At 52.0% G+C, this 20,144-nt stretch overlaps 1 protein-coding gene across 1 annotated transcript; it reads left to right on the forward strand.

Annotated features, from left to right (window-relative positions):
• Positions 1-6,851: 6,851 nt before the first annotated feature.
• On the forward strand, positions 6,852-19,046 carry Fgfrl1 (fibroblast growth factor receptor like 1). The gene is given in 7 exon segments (XM_059275353.1): positions 6,852-6,947; positions 15,371-15,643; positions 16,757-16,837; positions 16,947-17,231; positions 17,309-17,662; positions 17,897-18,246; positions 18,248-19,046. Coding segments are annotated over 7 exon segments (1,503 nt in total). The 5' UTR covers positions 6,852-6,868; the 3' UTR covers positions 18,329-19,046.
• Positions 19,047-20,144: the final 1,098 nt, after the last annotated feature.

Here is a 20,144-nt window from a genome sequence, read left to right on the forward strand (position 1 = left end):
ATGCACTGAGTAAGGACCACAGGTGAAGGACTAAACAGAAGACAAGACTGAACATAAGCATCTAGTTCCTCATTTTAGGGGAAAGTAGTAGTCTTTTACTTATGTGTGAGGCTGACTGTAATTTTTTTCTTTACATTTTTATTTACTTTGATAGTTACCTTTTGCCAAGGCAAGGAAATTCCTTTCTATCCCTAGTTTGGGAACAGTCCATTCTGAGAGTCAGGAAGGGATGCTGACCTATTTTGTGTTTTTCTGTGTCTCTGTGGCCATCACCTTGGCTTTCCTGAAGTGGTTGGTTTTTGGAGGCAAAGCCAGTTTTGTAGCTGTAGAGAAAGAAACCTTTACTGATCATGACATAATGTTCTTTCTTACATTTGGGAGTGTGTGTAGAACCACATCACCATCCAGAATGGAACCATCTGTGCTGTGGGATGTTCTGTATGGCAAATGTGTTGCTGATTGGTCAATAAAACACTGATTGGCCATTGGCTAGGCAGGCAGTACAGGCAGGACAAGGAGGAGAATAAAGCTGGGAAGTGGAAGGCTGAGTCAGAGAGACACTGCCAGCTGCCATGATGACAAACAGCATGTGAAGATGCCGGTAAGCCACGAGCCATGTGGCAAGGTATAGATTTATAGAAATGGATTAATTTAAGCTTTAAGAACAGTTAGCAAGAAGCCTGCCATGGCCATACAGTTTGTAACCAATATAAGTCTCTGTGGTTACTTGGTCGGGTCTGAGCGGCTGTGGGACTGGCAGGTGAGAGAGATTTGTCCTGACTGTGGGCCAGGCAGGAAAACTTTAGCTACACATCTGGGCCTAGGTTTTTGTTTTGTTTGTGGTGTGTGTGTGTGTGTGTGTGTGTGTGTGTGTGTGTGTGTGTGTATTGTATGCATATGTGCATGTGTGAAGGTTTTAATCAAAACTTCCAATTATTTAATAGACATGGGGCTGTTAAAGTTACCTTATTAAAAAATTTTCTTGAGTTAGTTTTGGTGGTTCCTGTCTTCTAAGGAAGCTGTCTATTTTTGTCTGAGTTGTCAAATCCACTGACATAAAATGATTTTTATTCTCTATTTTGTAATTTCTCCCGCAGGGCTGTTTGTAGCTGTTAACTTTTGTTCTTCCTCTGTGTTTTTCTTTGTCAATTTTCTTGTACTTTCCAATGAATCAAGTTCTGATTTCCTCTTCTTTCTCTACAGCTTTTCTGTTAACTTCTGTGGCATTACCATCCCTCCCTTCTGCTTCCTTGGGTTCCACTACTCTGTGCTCCTTGTTCCTTTAGACAGAAGCTGAGCTTGTTCATTTGAAAGTCTTTTTTAATCAGTATTGCTATAAATTTTCCTATAGTATCCTTCTACCCCTTTCACTCATGCATACTGGGCAAGTGCTCTCCCACTGAATGACACCCATCTCTATTGTTCATTTTTTGCAATAATTCCATTGGGATCAGAGAACATGCTCTGCATTATTTGAATCCTTTTAAATATTTGAGACTTGTGCCCTGACCCCAAGTGGTAAACATTAATTATGCTAAATAAATTGACATTGTTGTCCATAAAGTTATCTTCTGGGAATGCTGAAGTCTCTCAATGTAATTGTAGATTTGCCCATTCCTCTGCTTAGTTCTATTAGCTTTTGCTTCACAGATGTTTGTCTGTTATTAGGGTTTCATGTACTTTTACAAATGCCAATTTATTTGTATGGAATGGCCCTGCTGACCTCTGGTAATATTGTTTGTTTTGCAACCCACTTTGACTTGTCCAGATTCTTTTGACTAGAGTTAGTATGATTTATCTTTTTTCTTTTTCGTTTCCACCTATTTGTGTCTTTAAAGAGTTTTTTTTCCTAGATAGCATATGGTTAGATCTCCTCCACTTCCCAATCTAAACATTCTCTGCATTTTATTGTAGATGTTTAGAATATTTACATTTAATGTCATTATAGATAAAACTGGGTGTTTATCTACCATCTCTGTTGTTTTTTTTATTTGTTCTTTCTTCGTTGGGATGATGTTTTTCCTTTTTCTCCTGTATCGCTCCATTATGTGAAATTCTTTGATGCTTCAGAGAATTTATACTAAACTTACTTTTTTAGATAGAGTCTTTCTATATTACCTGGGCCCCAGTCTGAACTCCTAGGCTAGGACTACAGAGAATGGTGTCGTCAAGCTCTGCTCCCTGTTAAGTGTTTTTAGCCTGTTGCAGTTTAGCTTCAAATGGCATTGTATTACCTCATAAGCAGAAAATTACGACATTATATTTCCATTTTTCTTTTCAGAGTTTGTGCTGTTGTGATTATATATTTTAAACTTTCATGTAAGTGGGGTGTGGTGGTGAGTACCTTCAATCCCAGTACTTGGGAGGTAGAGGCAGACAGGCAGGCAGGCAGGCAGATCTCTGAGTTTGAGGCCAGCCTTGTTTCTTTGGTGAGTTCCAGGCCAGCCAGAGCTACAAATCAAGACCCTGTCTCAAAAACAAAAACAAAAAAACAACAATCTTTTTTCATTTAAGCTTTTAAATGCATTGTTATTTCTTACTGTAAACAGTTGTCTTTTCTATTCTTTTTGAAACAGGGTTTTATATACCCCAGGTTAGCCTCAAACTTATGATCCTACTACTTCAGCCTACAGAATGTTGGAATTACAGAAATATGCTACTATGTCTACCTTTAAATAGTTACCTTTTAAAGAGAATTAAATAAGACAAGCATTACTTATATTGATTTACTCATGCAGTACTACTGTGATCCCCATCTCTCCTAAAGAAGACACACAACTTGTGTGTCTTCATCTTCAACTTCTTTAGAACAGATCTGCTGGTCACAAATTCTTTCAGCTCCATATTCTTAATTTAGCCTTTTCTTTTAAAGGCATTTTGCTGGCAAAGAACACTAGCTTGATGGGTTTCTTACCCTTACTTTGGCAATTATCCATCATCTTAATTCTGGGCACTTAATTTCATATCTAGAAATTGGATATGCAGCTGCAAGCCCCCCCTCCCATTATTGTAACATCTCAATCTCCCCTGTAGCACTCCTCCCATCCTCCACACACACACTCTCACTCTGTAGTCCAGGCTGGCCTAGGACTCATGCTCCTTCTTCCTCAGTCTCCTAAGTGCTGAGATAACTGACCACTCTTGGCTTCTTGCAGCATCTAAAATACAGAAATAGTCACAGAATGTGATGTTTCTACTTTCTAACTCTGCTACCTGTTGCTTCTGGTCATTTTGAGTGACTGCCCACCTTCCCTATCTGAGTTACAACTTTACATTTCTTTTCATGTTTTTATAGGACATCTGGAATTATGCTGAGTATTTCTATTTCTGCACATGCTTCTGTGATGTGACTGGGTTACTTGGAAGCTGGGAGATCCTCTGGGTCTTGTTTTCACACATCAGGAGGGGGCAAAACTACTTGGTCTGAGTGATTCTCCCCCACTTCAACTGAGGCAGGCTCCTTTTTATATTCTAGCTACTGCCACTTGAGCTTTAAGGTCCAACTTGGGGGGTGGACACTGTATCTGACTGACCTCAAGTCGTTCCTGTTCTCCTGGTATTTCCCTCCCTTGCCTTCCTTGCCCTCTCCGGAGGCCTTTGTGCTGGGTGGGGTTCTCTGAAGTCTCTGGAGCTCTGTGTATTTTGTCTTCTTGCCTTCTATCTGCATCTCATCTGGGCTCTGCCTGGGCGTGATAAGGACAGCAGTTGGCAGCCATCTTCCAGAAGGTGCTGTCTGTCTTTGCTGCTATGTCTTCGGTGGCTTTCACATATATTTGTCACTGTTACTGTTTCAGGTGAGAGTGCAAATCTGATCCTTACTACATCTCAGTTCTCTGCAGATCTTTTTGGGGGCATGTATACTTTTCAGTCTCTGCAGCTGATAAGAGGCCATCCTCGCATTAGACTGTCTGCCTTATTCAGCCACACTTCTAGGCCATCACTGAGCCTGGTCTTACCAGGGCTCAGAGAATGAGGATCACAGAAAGAGAATTGGGGACTGCAGGGACTTACCTGTGCCCGCAGATGCGACAAACAAACTCAAACCGGTGATGGTACCCAGTGGGATTGCCTACTGGATACATAATAGCCAACCGCCTAGGTTTCACTTTTAAAGGAGGCAGGGCTTGCATTCAATATACCAAACTCCGGTTTCGGGTTCCAAACGCAGTGAGGCGAGGCGAGGCGAGCCAGGTTCCAGAGCTGCGCTGTGGTTTCCGGACAGCAGGAATGGGCACCCTGTGGGCTCCAGCAGGACGTGGCGGGGCGGGGTTGGTTAAGTTCCCTCGGGAGCTGCTGGACCGGTCACCTCCGCCAGGGGGCAGCGTGTTCTTGCGCCGGGCAGGGGTAAGACAGCGTCTGGGCAGGCCACCTGGAACAGGTGCAGGGGAGCGGTCTCCCTATCAGGGAACAGTGAGGGTGAAGGGGGACTGGAGGATTCTGGCTGGAGGCGGTGACTAGGGAATTAGGGCCCTGTGGTGGCCAGGAACCAGGAGGGAGGCAAAGGGTTCCTGGCACACTTGCCATGACACCTACTTCTTTGAACAAGCCTCACCCACCTGTGCTCTCTGTACCTTCCAGAAACTCCTCCCCACTGCCCATTTTTTTCCTGCCCCTTGGGCTCACCTCCTGCTTTTAACCTCCCCACACTTCAGAACCACCTTGACACACACCTGCCCTTGGCAGCAACACACCTGTTGGAGCTCTTCATGCTTCAATGGCATCTCCTCACAAAACTTTCTGCGGAGCCAGGGCCTACTCAGAAGAGCCAGGACCACTCTATCCATCTGTTTTGAATGTTGTCTGTGACATGAGTGCCAGGCCAAGTCCTCTGGTAGCCCATTGAACGTCCTGTGGGCTGCTTCCCAGACAGAGTTTTGGAGGTGAAATGACTACTAGATGGGTCCCTGGGCCTTCATGCAGGGAGCAGAGGGGGCACAGGAGCCATGATAGGCTCACTTCCGCTTGCCCACCAGGCCCAGAAACAGAATTTAGAGCTAGCGACACTAAGGGATTCCCCAGTTTCATTTTTTTTTTTTTTTTTTTTTTCTGGAAGGCTGCCTAGAAGAGGGGGACTTCTTAGCTCAGAGAGGCTGTTTGGATCAGGGTCCTTGAGAGCAGAGATAGGGGTGATCTCTTGGGAATGGAGTGCTCCTGGGACCTGTTGGGTAGCTAACTCCCAGACGTCTAAGGCCTCAAAAATGATTATGGGCTTTGTATTGAGTGACCCATGTTTTGATGAATTTTGGCTCTGGTGAGTGAGGGTAGGCAGGAAGCTGTGGGGTGGTTGGTCAGAGAGCTGCTACTGGAGGGAGCTGGTGAGGCCTGGGAACCAGATGGTTTGTCTTACCCCATGTGATCATGGGTTAACTCACCAGTCTTTTCTGACTGTTTGATCGGGGCAGCAACACACCTGCCAAGTAGCAAAGACAAAAGGGTGTATTGACTTATCCATGTCTTGTGATTACCATCACAAAGCAAGTGAGGTGCAGAGAAGCCACAGGACCCTATCTGCCCTTCTAAGGTCACTAGGTAAAGAAAGCTAGATGCTCAAGTCAGGGTCTCTTTGGACTAAAGCAGTGGAGACCTGCCTCTGCCTCAAACCAGAGCAGCCCAGCGACCTTCTCTACTCACAAAAGCTCCAAGGGTCGCAGATTTCAAGCCTAGTAGTGTTTTGGGCTGACCACTTCTCTTCCTCCTGGGCTACCAGGCTAGAGCCAGGACAGTAGCAGCCAGCTCTAGGAGCCAGGGGAACTCAGAGTACAGCCTGCTGGTGAGGCCATCAGCTGGTCTCGAGGCTAGCGAGGCGGCGCGTTCCCAGAGCACACAGGGACCGGGTGAGGCCAGGCAGACTAGGCGCGCTCCAGGGAGCCGCTGGTGTGAAGGGCAGAAGCACTGCGAGGGTTAAGCTGCGAGCCTGGCTGGCACGCGCGCGGATTGGAGCAAAGTTTCGGGGAGGGGCGGGGCACAGGGAGGACTGGACTCGCAGATTGGCCGGAAGTTGTGCGGGGCGGAGCTCACAGCTGCTCCGCGCTCGCTCCGGGAGAGTTGACAAAGCCCCGCAGGGAAGGACGCCTCGCGGCGCGGCGCCCCGGGCCCCTCGCCCTGCCGCCCCTCGCCCCGGCCCGCGCCTAGCCCCGCCGTTTATCCGCGTGGACAGCGCGCCCCGCGCCCCAGCCCGGCCCCACCCGCCAGCGCCCAGGTAGCGCCGCCCCGCCCAGGCCGGGCCCGGGGGCGCGGGGGGCGGGATGCGGCGCCCGGGGCAGCGATGACCGCGGCGCTCTTCTCGCGGGCCCGGCCCTGACCCTGCTGCCTGCCGCGCACCGCGCGCCGATCCCTGTCGAGGTGAGCCGGACCGTAGGTCCGCGACCCCTGGAGGGAGGGCTGGAGTGGGTCGGGGTGCGGGGCGCGAAGGGCAGGGCCGCGATCACTGTGCGGACTGGGGGCCGGGCTCGCGCCGAAGCTTCTCCTGTGGAGCCCGCGGCCCTGCCCCGCGCCCCGCCCCCGCCCGCGCCCCACGTGGGCCCCCCAGCGCAAATTTGTCCGCTAATGGCGCAGGCGATTATCTGCGGGGCCGCTCGGTGTTGTGTGTCCCGCGGGCAGGGCTGGAGTTACAAGCGCCAGGAATCCAGACGGTGTTTGGAGAGGGGGCGGCGGGGGCGGCTGGTAATTAGTGTAAACCCTTTGTCTGCCTTTGATACGCTCAGCGTCTACGCGCCGCGCTTCCTTTGCCTGGAGCTCAGCGCCAAGGGGGGCTGGACCCTGGCTCTGCGGCCGCGACCTGGGTCTTGCTTGCTTGAGCCCTGAGCCCTGAGCGGCGTCCACTCCAGCTCCCAGTGACCGCGTCCCTACTCCAGGTTCGACCGGCGAGATGACGCGGAGCCCGGCGCTGCTGCTACTGCTGCCGCCGTTGCTACTGGGGGTCCTCCCGTCGGCTGAGGCGGCGCGAGGTGAGTCCTGGCGCCCAGTCTGGCGCTCTGGCCTCAGCAGCGCCGCCCCTTTCCCGCCAGCCCTGAACCCTGCCACAGTGCCCTCCTGGCACACTCCGCCCCTCCTTGTCTGCCCCATTGCAGCGGGCCCCCACTCCTGATCCTTAACCTGAAGTCCTACCGGCTTCACATGCCTCCAGTTCAACTCATGGGGTTACATGGCTCACACTCTGGTACCCCTCAACTCACCCTCCTTGGCTGACACCTCACCTAAAGGGCCCCAGAATAACTTACCTTGTTGGCCAAGTGTGATCTTACCTAGGTCCCCTTCAGGATATGCACACAATCTTGCATACACATACTTTAAGGTGGAGGGCAGGTGGTCACCCCATAGACTCTTGGGGAGTAGACTCAGTGGCCACAGAAAACCTGATTAGGTCCTTGGGAACCTTTAGAGACTCACACGGTGGCTAGCTGAATATAGAGAATGTTGGTGACATTTTGGTGATTGGAGCTCACCCTGATCCCAGCCCTCAGCTGACCCAGCTCTGGACCCTTGGCTTGCTTGTCTATTACAGACAGCGTAGTGTAGAGGCTGGAGGGGAAGGGGGCCCCCAGAGCACAGGGCATCACTGAACAGTGAGGGTTGGTCTCTGAGGAAGACATTTGAAGATATTAGACCTCAGGGCCAAACACCACTTTGTTGCAGCATACCCCACACTACAGCTTGGATACAGCCTCACCCATCTGATGTCCTGTGGAGAGCTCTGCCCTAGACCCAGCCCTGGCAAAGGGCATCCATAGCTGATGAGTGATACATGCCCATGGATTTTTGCCCACCGTGTTCCAGTGTCACGGGGCATGGTGCTGGCCTCCCCTATGGTTAGGCAGGACTCATGGCCAGGCGGGCCCTTTGGGTGTGTTGACCATTCAGGATTGTCCTTGCTCTGTCCACCAGTCCTCTGAGGCTTCGCATCTCCTCCCCCCCGCCACCAGCGCGGGCGCACTGAGCCCAACCTGGCCTTATATGGCCACGTTTGGTGTTGGGCCGTAGGCGGCGGCCCAGGTGGGCCTTATGCCACTATAACCCCCCCTTCTGCATGGGGACTGGCAGGCTGGAGGGTGGGGGCTGTCCAGGCACAGCTGGGCTGGACAGTGTCTTGGGCATGTAGGCGCTTGGGCCATGCTGAGTGAGTTGTCTCTTCACCCCCAACCGGTGGTCCAGTCTTTGATTGCTCTTTTATCTGTTTGGATAACTCCCATCCCTGCACCTGCCTCTTCTTTGGCTGCTCAGCCAGGGAGACTCTGAGGGCCTCTGCTCTGCCATGATCACTGGATGGGACCTTAAGGCTGATTGATGGGTGGCCGTGGGCAAGCAGCACCCTACCTTTTTGCTGATGGCCCTAGAGGGGCCACCACTTCTGCCTTTGTCTCCCTTGGCGACAGCCTTTGGACTGAGCCTTATATCTAGCCCTGGCTGTGCTAGTGAGGCCTCTGGCCAGCACTAGGGAGTTGGAAAGAGCTGCCTTCCAAGGGCAAGGGCCCTGTGGTTGGAGTGGAAGAATGGCGTTTCCTGAATTATGCTGACTTCTTCCTTCAGGCACAATCTGGACTGGAGGGGCAAAGTTATTCCAAATGCATTCCTTCTCTAGTGGTTCTTCCGTGAGTAGGCCCAATTTTGATCTTAAGTTGGGCCAGAGAACTGCATGTAGAGTTTGGGCTGTTTTGAAAGTCATTTCCCTGGGGTGTCACAGTTATTGGAATCCGTACGTCTCTAGATTCAGATCATATTTTAAAAGTTCCCCTTTGCCCAAAGTTTCACAACGTTGGTCAATTTGCCTTAAGATATTTCCCCCCAAACTTGGAGAAAGATAAGTTTTGGTTTACTCTGTTGTATTTCTCACAGTGAGAATGTAAGTTTCAGAACAGAATACCATTCTCAAAGATGAGTCTGCAGTGTAGGGCCTTCTGAGAAATGCCACCTCTGAGCTTTCATAAGGATGGCTCCAGGATCAGTCTCTGAGCAGCCAGCACAGGCTTCTCTCCTGTCTTTTGGACCCAGCCTTGTGTTTGGAGTGAGCTGGGCCTTGATCAACAGTTAGAGTACCTGCCACAGCTGTCCAATGCAGCAGGGACAGCATAGTCTCAGCAATTTGCCTAGAGCACTGTGGTGTGGAGAAGGATGTGTGATGCTTAGGAGATGATGACTGGCCATTTGTGTGGAGGCTGACCCTGACTTTTAACCAGGCTGTAGGAGGCCTCTATTTTTCACAGGCTGTGGCTGATCAGAGTGTAGCTGGAGTGAGATGGATGTTCGAGAGCCAGGCCTAGCCCCTGTGAGGTAGGGATGTGGGCCAGCCTCCCATTCACATCTGGGGCCCTATTCCTGGAAGGGAAAATAAATCACTGTCCCCCTGGGGGTGGGGAGGGAGCTGTGAACAAAGTCGCCTTTAGCTAGGCCTGGAAATACCAACCACAGGCTCCTTTATCCTTTGTGCAGGATCAATGGGCCTCTGGGCTCTCAGAGTTGCCTTTCACTCCGCCTGCCCTGTACTGTGGCCCCTACTAGGGAAATGTTGGTTTTTCCCTAGCAGAGGCCTGTAGTCTCTGGCTTTCCTGGCCTTGGCTCAGTCTTTGCTGGTAGTGCCGGGGGCAGTTGGCTATGGCCCAACAGCCCTGCTCCCCCTACTGGCCACCTGCCTTCTGTATAGCTAGGGCCGGATGCTTGGCCCATGGTGGCCTCTTCTCTCTCGTTTTGTCTTAATGTGGTGACTCGAGAATACATAGGGGTTAAAGTGTGCCTAAGCCCTTGTTCCCATAGTTCATTGACACTCTCCTCTGCCTGCTACCTGCTCTTCTGACCAGTACTCCTGCCTATATCTCAAGGAGGAGATCAGGGGGTTGCTGGGAGTGGGGTGGGGTGGGGGCTAGAACCTCAGGCTGGGGTACAGACAGAGTAGGCTCATGGGGAGTGTGGGCTAGATAGGCCTAAGAGAAGTAGACAGAAGGTGTATGCCATTGGGCAGCTGTTAAAAGAAAGAGCTTCCCCCTGAGCAGGAATTACAACCCCTCTTTCCACCAGGAGTTTATTTCCTGAGAGATTTCTATGGGCTGCCAAGGGCTTGGAAAGCTATTTGGTGGTGCCTGCAGCAGTGGGTGGGAAGAGAGCCAGCTGCTGTTCTGACTCAGGTGTGGGGCTGGACAGCAGGGGAAGGTTCCAGCCCTTGATGACAGTCCAGGGTGCCCCTCAGGGAACTGCCCCCATCCTCCCTGCAGCCCACTATTTAGCTTCTGATGGTAGCAGTGTGATTTGGGCTGAGGCTCTGTGCCACATATTGCTGCAGGCAACTGGGACCCCTGGGGAGCTCTCAACACCCTCAGTTCTGACCCGAAGAAATCTCTTTGTCAGCAGTGCTGTGGGTTTTGGATGGGTTTGCCTGGACTATTTGGTTTAGGCCGTCCCAACAACCCTTCAGTCTTTGTAGGGGCTAGGTGGCACGTTGCCTTAACACCTGACCTCTGCCTCAGGAGCTTTGGGTTCCGGAAATAGACTTATTGACAGTTTTTGAGGTATCAGGGGCTTCCAGGATCAGAGTCAGGCCTTGTTTAGGGATGGGAGTCCTCTGGTTGCCCTGACTTGAAGCTAGACTATTGCCCACCAAACTAATGTTTGTAAGAAGAGGGTCAGGGGCTGGGTGTCTAGGTGAGTCCCCCTTAGTGAATCCTGAGGCATTCACCTTCTATGGATGGATGGTGTGTATGTGGTTCCTATCGGGTGGTGACCTTAACTAATGATACCCATGCTACTATATGTGGTCTTGGTGGGTCAGAGAGTGTCTAGGAACTAGCAATGTACAGATGTGGCAGCTGAGGTATTCCAGAAAGAGGTGCAGACCCAGGGGACCAGGCAGTGCCCCCAGAGAACCCTTCCCCACATCCTGCTGGCTGGCCTAATTGCCAGTGCTGGGCAACAGGCAAACTAGCTCCACTAACTATCTTGCTGGAACATGATGTCTTTTTGGGGTGCCTAGATGGCCTGGTTTCTAGGATAGCCACCTACCTGTGTCTTGCCAATCTTACTGCAGAGCCTATGGATCTGGCCCTTGGGTGCCCTCAGTTTTTTGCTAAGCATTACTCCTCTCACAACACTGGGCTTGTGTGTTACTGGCCATGAATGTGCATGCATGGTTTGTGTGTGTGCGTGTGTGTGTGTGTGTGTGTGTGTGTGTGTGTGTGTGTGTGTGTGTATGTGTGTGTCTCCATGCAGTTATATATCTTCAAGGATCTTGACCTCAAGACAAGACAGAACCTGGCCCTGAACAACTAATGGGCAGCTGGACTTTGTGACTGTCACCTGTGCTCTTTTTCATGAGGGGCATCTCTACTATTTCCTGGGCTTTGGCCTCCTAGTATGTGCTGGCCCTAGAGGACTGTCTCTGGATTTCTTACCTGTCCCTGTCCTGGGGCTCCAGCTGTATTGGGATATATGTCCTCATAGCCAGGGGCCAGGGCAGTGCCTTGGTGGGGGTGTGCCATACCAGTCATAGAAAGCTCACTACTTGGTAGGCCCGTCATCACTGGACAGGTGCCTTGGGGCCCCACATGGGTTGGCTCTACTGTAATCCCTCCAGGCTCTTGGAGCAAAGTGTCTAGAGGGCTAGGTGAGCCTATTCCGTTCCTGTGTGGTTGAGACTCATCATACCATCCTCTGAGTCTTCTACTCATCCACTTTGCATCTCCATGAAGAGATTCACCCCATAGCCAAGCTGACTGCCTGGCCAGAGAATTCCTAGGGCCATGCAGGGCTCACCAGGGCCAAGCTAGGCCTGAGCTGTCCAGGTGGTTCTCACATGTCACACTCTTACTTTGTCCAGGGTCAGTTGATAGTTGGTGCCTAGACTAGCCCTTTGAGGAGAGGAGTTCAGGTCAACAGGCCTGGAGCCCCAGCAGTGTCTGTTCATTTCCCCCTTGAGTCCCTAACCTGGCATCTAGACCTGACATCGACCTTCAGTGTCATCCTTCAGGCTAAGGACTTCTACACAGACTGTGCCTCCTTCAGAAGGTCTCCATGCTGTCCCCTCTTGTATTAATGTTTAGTTTGACCTGGCTGGGGCTGTATGGGTTTTTCAGAAGTATGGACATTGCTGCCTTGGCTGTAGAAGTTATGGAGAGACCAAAAGCTGATATACCTTCCTCCTTGGCCTGGGGTCTTTAGGTTGTGAAAAGATCCCATGACCTCAATATTTGGTCTCCATTTTACCTATCAGAGGAGCAAGGACAAATCCACCTTCAATTTGTCTGTGTTCACCTACCTCCAGCCATCAGGATCCAGTCTGTGTTGGGCTTTCTCAGATCCTTTGGATTTCTGAAGGAGCCAGCCTGGGTGGGATGGTTAGACAAGCCCTGTTGGAAGTTCAGGCACAGCCATTAGGCCCAGCCTCTGCCCAGAACTGACCCCCTGTAGCAGTCCTAAGGCAGAGTTTGGGGAGGTGATGCCCCCATTGCTGTTGAGCTTCAAGTCCTTAGTTTCCTCACTGGCTAAGTAGGGTGGATGGCTGTCCAGGTAGAACAAAGGGGGCTGTGTTTCCTGAGTTAAATATAGATCCAAGGTGGCTATATCATGGCCCAAATTCCCAGAATTCTAGGGGCTGGGCTTTCTGCTGAGGGCAGGGTCCTTATGTGGGTCTCTGTAACAAGCCTAGAGGCCCAACCCCACAGTGGGGTATAGTGGAACCCAGGTGGGGGCAGGGCTAGCAGGGTACTGTTTGCTTTAGGATAAGGCTGGCTCCTCCAGCAGTATGTGCAGGCAGGCCCCAAGGACCAAGCTTCCGGCCATCTGGTGATCACTTAAGCCCTATCCCTCAGCAGTGGTCATGGCAAGGCTCCTGCCTCTGAGTGCCCCCTCTTCTAGTCTTCACTCCCTCTGTCTGAGGCCAGGAGAGGTAGTACTTCCTGTAGGCATAGTGAGGCTTAATTTTCTCTGGAGACCTTCCTATGTGGTGTAGGGTGATAGATTAGTCTGGCCATTGGGCATTCCCCAGGTATGCCTCCAAACACCTCTAGGCAACTGAATGTATGTGTATATGCTTGCATATATGAGTCTGTCTGGGAGGCACCAGATACCAGGTTGATTGGGACCATGAGGCTAGGCAGGGCTTTGACCAGTTTCTCATTGACCTGAAGTGTGGGAGGCACTGTGAATGGTGAGATTTCAGACAGTGACAGATGGTGGGCAGAGTTTGCTTGGGAATGGGGCTGGAACCTATGAAGGTATAGGGAGGGGATCTCAGGAGGCCCATGTGCTGAGGTCCCAGGAGCCTCTAACACTGTAAGCTGGATGTAGGAGGAGAACCTTGAGACAATAATACTTGCATTGCCCTGCTTCCTTAGGTGGTCTATGGACAGAACAGATTAAGGGAGAGGTGGGCTGACAGCCCTCTTCCCATCTCTGCTCTTTCCCTTTCCAGAGGGAGCCATGAAGAAAGGTGAGGAAGAGGGCTGATGTTGAGATCTCAGTTGGTAGCAGCTTCAGGCCTAGGGCAGGGATGAGGGGAACTGAGTATAAGGGGAGATGGGGCTTGGAGAAGAGGGTCTCAGAAAAATGGGAAAGGGTTTGTGCAGTATGGATATAAGTAGAAGTGTGACAGGACCTATTCGTCCATAGCTCTTTGCCTCATTGAGCAGGAATGATACCTTGGAGTTTGACTGGGAGATCTGGCCCCCTCCCCTTGGGCTGACTATTCTTCTGCCTCCTTAGAGCCCACCTTAGTACTTCAGGGTGGGCCTTAAGAGGTAGATGTACCATAGGAAGTTGGAAAGCAGCCTCTGGGAGTCTGAAAACACCCACAGAAGCACACCTGGGCTGAAGGTAGCCACATAGCTAGGGTAATTGCATGCTGAGGAAGTACCAGCTGATTATAAAAAGCTCATGTGCCCTCAGGCCCTGTGCAGCATCACACCAAGATTGCAGAGACTGCCCATTGTCACCATTGTGCTCAGCTGACCTTGCTTTCTCTTCCCAGGACCATCCTCAATAGAACTGGTTGATGTGCTGGGTAGATGCCTCTCACTAACAGATTAGAGATGTGGCATGTGGGTGGGCTAGGGGACTGTGGATGCCTCTCTTTATTCAGAGGTGACCCTGGGACAGTCTCTGATGCAGTTCCCACCAGCTCACCCTCCCTCATGAGAGCACTTTTCCTTCAGCACTAACCTTTCTGATATCTGCAGGCTCTGTGTACTCTGTACTCATCCTCCCAGCTAGGTGGTCACTTTCTGCCTGCTACACCCAGTCACACTCCTGTCCCTGCACTCCAATCCAGAGATACCTTGATGGCTGGAGCTGAGGAAAAGGATTCTTGGTGTGGGTTGGTGAGGTTGAGAGTATGTTTCTAATGGCTAAAGTTGTGGGTCCCAGGAATTGGCCTTTTCTGGGATGGTGGTCTTGACTTGTGGGACTTGAGCCTCTGCTATGGGACCCTCCCGTGAACATCCTGTTGGGGGGCTATCTCTTAAGGCCAGACCACCTCCCAGGTATGACCTAGGGGCTGTCACCCACATGGACAGGACCCAGTGGGTTCTTCTTTATGAAGCAGGTTCCCTGAATGGAATCCAGCTAAGGTACCAAGTACCGGTGCCCAGCCCTTGCTCACCTTGTGTATCCCAGGCAGCTCCTAAGCTCTGACCCTCTGGACACTTGTCCTCTGATCCCATGGTCTTGGGATTGTGTACCTGTGAGGTCCAGCCACTTGGCAGGCTAGGGCTCCTGGGGCTGGCTGACAGCCCAGAGCAGATTCTGTCCATGAACTCAGATACAGAGCACACAAGTAGGACAGCCAGTTCATATGTGGGTGCATGCACATCTGTCCCTCATTGATGGGCATATATGGCAGTGAGTGCTGGCAGGTGCACACCTGGCTATTTATCCTGGGTGATTGCTCCTGCTGACCCATTTCTATCTGAAACAGGTGTAAGGTGGCTGTCCCTTGCACTATGTGCAGCAAGAATGTAAGATATCCTATGAGGCTGTGTGTGCAGAAAAAGACTAGCCAAAAGCCCATCCTGCTGTCCTGTTCATGTGATCCCCTCCTTTCTGACCAGGGAACATGTAGTTCTCTCTGGTGAGACAAAGGGATGGCTCTGTTTTCTTGGTTTGAATTTTTAAGTGTTATTGACTTAGGCTGTGTCCTCACCCCTCTGGCCTCTCCATCTAACTTCTCAGGGAGGCTGCCTGCTATGGTGATGCACAGCAAGGTGCCTGGGACTGACACAATGGGATGTGTTGGACATGACTACTGTGGTTGGGAAGTAGGGTTCATGTTTGGGGCCTACTCTGCCATACCAAACAGACTTCCTTAGTGGGGTCCAGGTTGGGTTCCCAGCACCGGTGTCAAACCTTTGTTCCGCTCATGTGTTTCCCCAACCAAGCCCTTTACCTCCTGCAGGACCCCCAAGAATGGCAGACAAGGTGGTCCCACGGCAGGTGGCCCGCCTAGGCCGCACTGTTCGGCTACAGTGCCCAGTGGAGGGGGACCCACCACCATTGACCATGTGGACCAAAGATGGCCGCACAATCCACAGTGGCTGGAGTCGCTTCCGTGTGCTGCCCCAGGGGCTGAAGGTGAAGGAGGTGGAGGCCGAAGATGCAGGTGTTTATGTGTGCAAGGCCACCAACGGCTTTGGCAGCCTCAGCGTCAACTACACTCTCATCATTATGGGTCAGTTGGTTCGTGAGTCAGAGGTTATGGTGGGGCCAGTATTGACTGGGAATAAGGTGTACAGCAGATACACCTGGATTCTTCCACCTTGTTTGTTCAGCCTGCACCAAATCCACCTAGACATAGACAGGATCCAGGAGGTCCTGTCCCCATTCCCAGCCTGGGCCCTAGGGCAGCCTGGGCCCCCAGTCACTAGGCCAGCCTTAGTCCTTTCCTTATAGGTGGTAGAAATGGATAGAGTGTGGGGAGTGTGTGGGGGGACTCAGGCAGTGGTTCCACAGAAGAGCTGCTGGGTGGGGTAGGGTGGAGTGGGGTGAGGACTTGGCAGGGCAAGCCTTGGCAGCCATAACTCTGAGGCTCAGATTTCAGAGTTCAGAGGGGCCGCAAGAAGTGAATGGCCTCTGTTCTCTTCTGTCTCTGGTGCCCAGTCGGTAGGGAATGGGCAGGTGTCTTTGGTGACACACCCTCCATACATTGGTAGCAGGCATGGCCCACCTTCTTTGCTGGGCTCTGTAGTGTGGGGCTGGGCCAGGATGACTCTCTTTGCAGTGGAGGTCTAAGGTAGTGGCCTGGGATGGCCTGGTCCTTGGTCTCGAATTGGGTGGAAGAGGCGGCTGTCATAGGGCAGCAAGGGGACATTCCTTATCACACCCTGCCCCCTCATCACTGCCCAGTACAGGCCCCAAGGCCTTCTCAGGGTTTGGAATGGGAATATTGCGGCTGTCCACCCTCCCTACCCCCATCCTTTCAAAGAGGATGATGACCAGGCGGTATGTAAGCCATGTCTCTGCACCAAGCATTCGGCCCCTTGATGTGGGCTAGGGTTACTGCAGCTGCTGGCTGGGCCTGGCCCCCTCCTCCCAGGCCTTGCAGACCCCCCGGAGCCAGGGTGGGGGGTGGCTCTCCAGTCCCACCATGCCTGTCAGGGTCACCTGCACCCAGGGAGGGGGCTGGCAGGCAGCCACTGCCCAGCTGTCCCTGAATCCTGACATGTGGGTGTGTCCATGGCCTTTGCTTGGGTTCTAGGGCTGTCTCAGCCAGGCCATGCTGGGCACTGGTTAGCGGCTCTCCTGTACCCCTCACCTGGCCTCCTTATGACATGTTTCTCTACAGATGATGTCAATCCAGGGAAGGAGAGCCCTGGACCAGGTGGCTCTTCTGGGGGCCAGGAGGACCCAGCCAGCCAGCAGTGGGGTATGTATGGGGTAGGGAGACTCTTTGTGCTTGGAATAGGGCAGTGACCATCCTCCTGGCATCCTCACATATCCTTTCCCACTGACCTTGATGCTGCCCTGCCCCACAGCACGGCCTCGCTTCACGCAACCCTCCAAGATGAGGCGCCGAGTGATTGCACGGCCTGTAGGTAGCTCTGTGCGGCTCAAGTGTGTGGCCAGTGGGCACCCACGGCCAGACATCATGTGGATGAAGGATGACCAGACCTTGGCACGGCCAGAGGCCAGTGAGCATAGGAAGAAGAAGTGGACGCTGAGCTTGAAGAACCTGAGGCCTGAAGACAGTGGAAAGTACACATGCCGTGTCTCCAACCGGGCCGGTGCCATCAATGCCACCTACAAAGTGGATGTAATCCGTGAGTAGCGGGTCTGGGGTAGGATGGGCCTGTGGTGCCTAGAACTCTACTGACATGTTTGTTTGTCCCTGCCATAGAGCGGACCCGCTCCAAGCCTGTGCTCACAGGGACACACCCTGTGAATACAACAGTGGACTTTGGTGGGACAACATCCTTCCAGTGCAAGGTTCGCAGTGATGTGAAGCCTGTGATCCAGTGGCTGAAGCGGGTGGAGTATGGCTCTGAGGGTCGCCACAACTCCACTATTGATGTGGGTGGCCAGAAGTTTGTGGTATTGCCCACGGGTGACGTGTGGTCACGGCCTGATGGCTCCTACCTCAACAAGCTGCTCATCTCTCGGGCCCGCCAAGATGACGCTGGCATGTATATCTGCCTGGGTGCAAACACCATGGGCTACAGTTTTCGTAGTGCCTTCCTCACTGTATTACCAGGTGGGTATGCCCACCCCCTGCTCACTCTCAGTCCCTACCATTGGTTTGGGCTGTCCTGGGGGTCTCCAATGTCCAACTCCAGGTGGGGGCTCCCTATCCTTTTCCCTTTCTTGTGGGTCTTCCTTGCCTCATGAGGAGTCTAGGTGTGCTATCCATGTTGTTCACACTTAGGGGGGTTGTCTCATTAGTGTACTGACATTCCCTTCCCTACTCTTTCCTTGATCTCTCTTGCAGACCCCAAACCTCCAGGGCCTCCTGTGGCTCCTTCATCCTCGACCACAAGCCTGCCATGGCCTGTGGTGATTGGTATCCCGGCTGGTGCTGTCTTCATCCTTGGCACTGTGCTGCTCTGGCTTTGTCAGGCCAAGAAGAAGCCATGTGCCCCTGCATCTACGCTCCCTGTGCCTGGGCATCGCCCCCCAGGGGCATCCCGAGACCGCAGTGGGGACAAAGACCTGTCCTCCTTAGCTGTGGGCCTGTGTGAGGAGCATGGATCCACCATGCCCCCCCAGCACATCTTGGCCTCTGGCTCGACCGCTGGCCCCAAGCTGTACCCCAAGCTGTACACAGATGTGCACACACACACGCACACACACACATGCACACACACTCTCTCATGCGGAGCACAAGGTTCACCAGCACCAGCATGTCCACTATCAGTGCTAAATGCAGCAAATCTCCAAGCACTGTGCCCTGAGGTAGGCATATGGGGGCCAAGACAACAGGTTGGGAGGATTGAAAGCAATGGAGGAAGAATATCCTAGGGCCCTGTGGTAGGCACTCACATATTTGGCCATATAGATGTATGTACTGCCAGATGAACACACATCCAGACAGCCAAACCCACAAACAAACATTTACAAATGCAAATGTGTGCTCATGTGCACGCACAACCTGAGAAGCCTTCAGGAGGATTTGTTGTGTGACTTTGCAGTGACATGTAGTGATGGCTAGTTGAAGGAATCTCCCTCAAGTCTTAGTGGTCATGGCCACTCCCCCACCTCTGACCACCTGTGTCCCTGCCTGGCCTTGGTGGCTACTTTTGCCTCTGTGTAGGCTGGGTGTCCAGGAGTCTACTAGCAACCTAGGTGGGGTGAGCAGTGTGACCATGCCTGGAGGTTTGAGCCACCCTCCCCTTGCTAGAGAGAAGGGCCTCAATATTTATATTTAAGAAGTAAAATAATATTAATAATGATGTAAGGATGGCTGGGACACAGGAACTCTGGCCTGCCCTAAGGCCTAGGACCTGCCTGACCTTGTGGTTACATTGGGTATCCTCACTGTCCATGGCTGCCTGGCCTCTGTAATTTTATATAGAGTTTGGGCTGAAGCCTCGTATATTTAATTTATTTTGTTAAACAAGAAAGTGCCTCTTTTTTTTTCATTCTGGTGTTTTTACCTGGGGTTGGCCTGTGTGTATTTGCCAGTGAGCGCACACATGTGCTCTCTTTGTGTCTACTTTCACATATTTACTGGTGTGTGTGTGTGTGTGTGTGTGTGTGTGTGTGTGTGCGCGCGCACGCATACATATGTTAGCTTGCATGTATACGTGTGCTGATGCTGTGCCTGTGTATCTTCCCTCTAGAGAAGCTCCTGCCTCACCTTTCCTAGGCCTCAGGCTTGGGGTTTCCCAGGCTTTGTCTTCTGTGAGACCTTGGATTTCTGAGCCTCATGGTGTACCAGGAGTGGCTGCAACTGGTGGTGTGAAGTGTGTTCCCACCACTCTAGGGCCTGTTCAGAGCGGTGCTCTACATATCTGGCTGAGTGCGGTCGCCTCTGTTCTGTGCATGCCCCTGCCCTTAGTGGGGAACCAATTTTTGTTGTTCCATTTTATGTGGCTTTATGCTTAGAGCTGGGGTAGGGCCAGGCCCAGGTCACAATAACCTCTGTTCTTGGGACTCCAGCTGAGTGCCCTCCCAGGTACTTGTGTGGTGATATGTGTGGCAGTTGTTTTTGTTGTTGTTTTGTTTTTCAATACAGGGTTTCTCCTCTGTGTAATAGTTCTGGCTGTCCTGGAACTCGCTTTGTAGACCAGGTTGGCTTCAAACTCAACAAAGATCCACCTATCTCTGCCTCTCGAGTGCTGGGATTAAAGAGGCGTGCGCCACCATGCCCAGTGGCAGCTGTTCTTTTCAGTCAGGGAAACTGAGGCTCCTATTCACTTAGCCATTTTGGAGGCTGGGATATCTGTCTATCCCAGTTTCAGAGCTCCCTAAGGCACAGAGGACTGGGCATATATCTCAGTAGTAGAGTGCTTGTCCAGTATGTGGGAAATCAATTCAATCTCTAGTATCACATGCATGCACACACGAAGATTCCGCATGCACAATCCAGCAATGTATTCGTGCAAAGATCTTGCCATGGTTCTAAGCTTTTCCCTGAGAGTAGTCACCTTTCTTAGCATCTATAGATAACAAGTGGCCACTTAGTTTCACCAGGGTGTCTTCCATGTGGGCCCTCAGGAGTAGGGTTAGTTAGTCTG

Source organism: Peromyscus eremicus, chromosome 10 (genome assembly GCF_949786415.1).
Source record: "Peromyscus eremicus chromosome 10, PerEre_H2_v1, whole genome shotgun sequence".
NCBI classification, from domain to species: domain Eukaryota; kingdom Metazoa; phylum Chordata; class Mammalia; order Rodentia; family Cricetidae; genus Peromyscus; species Peromyscus eremicus.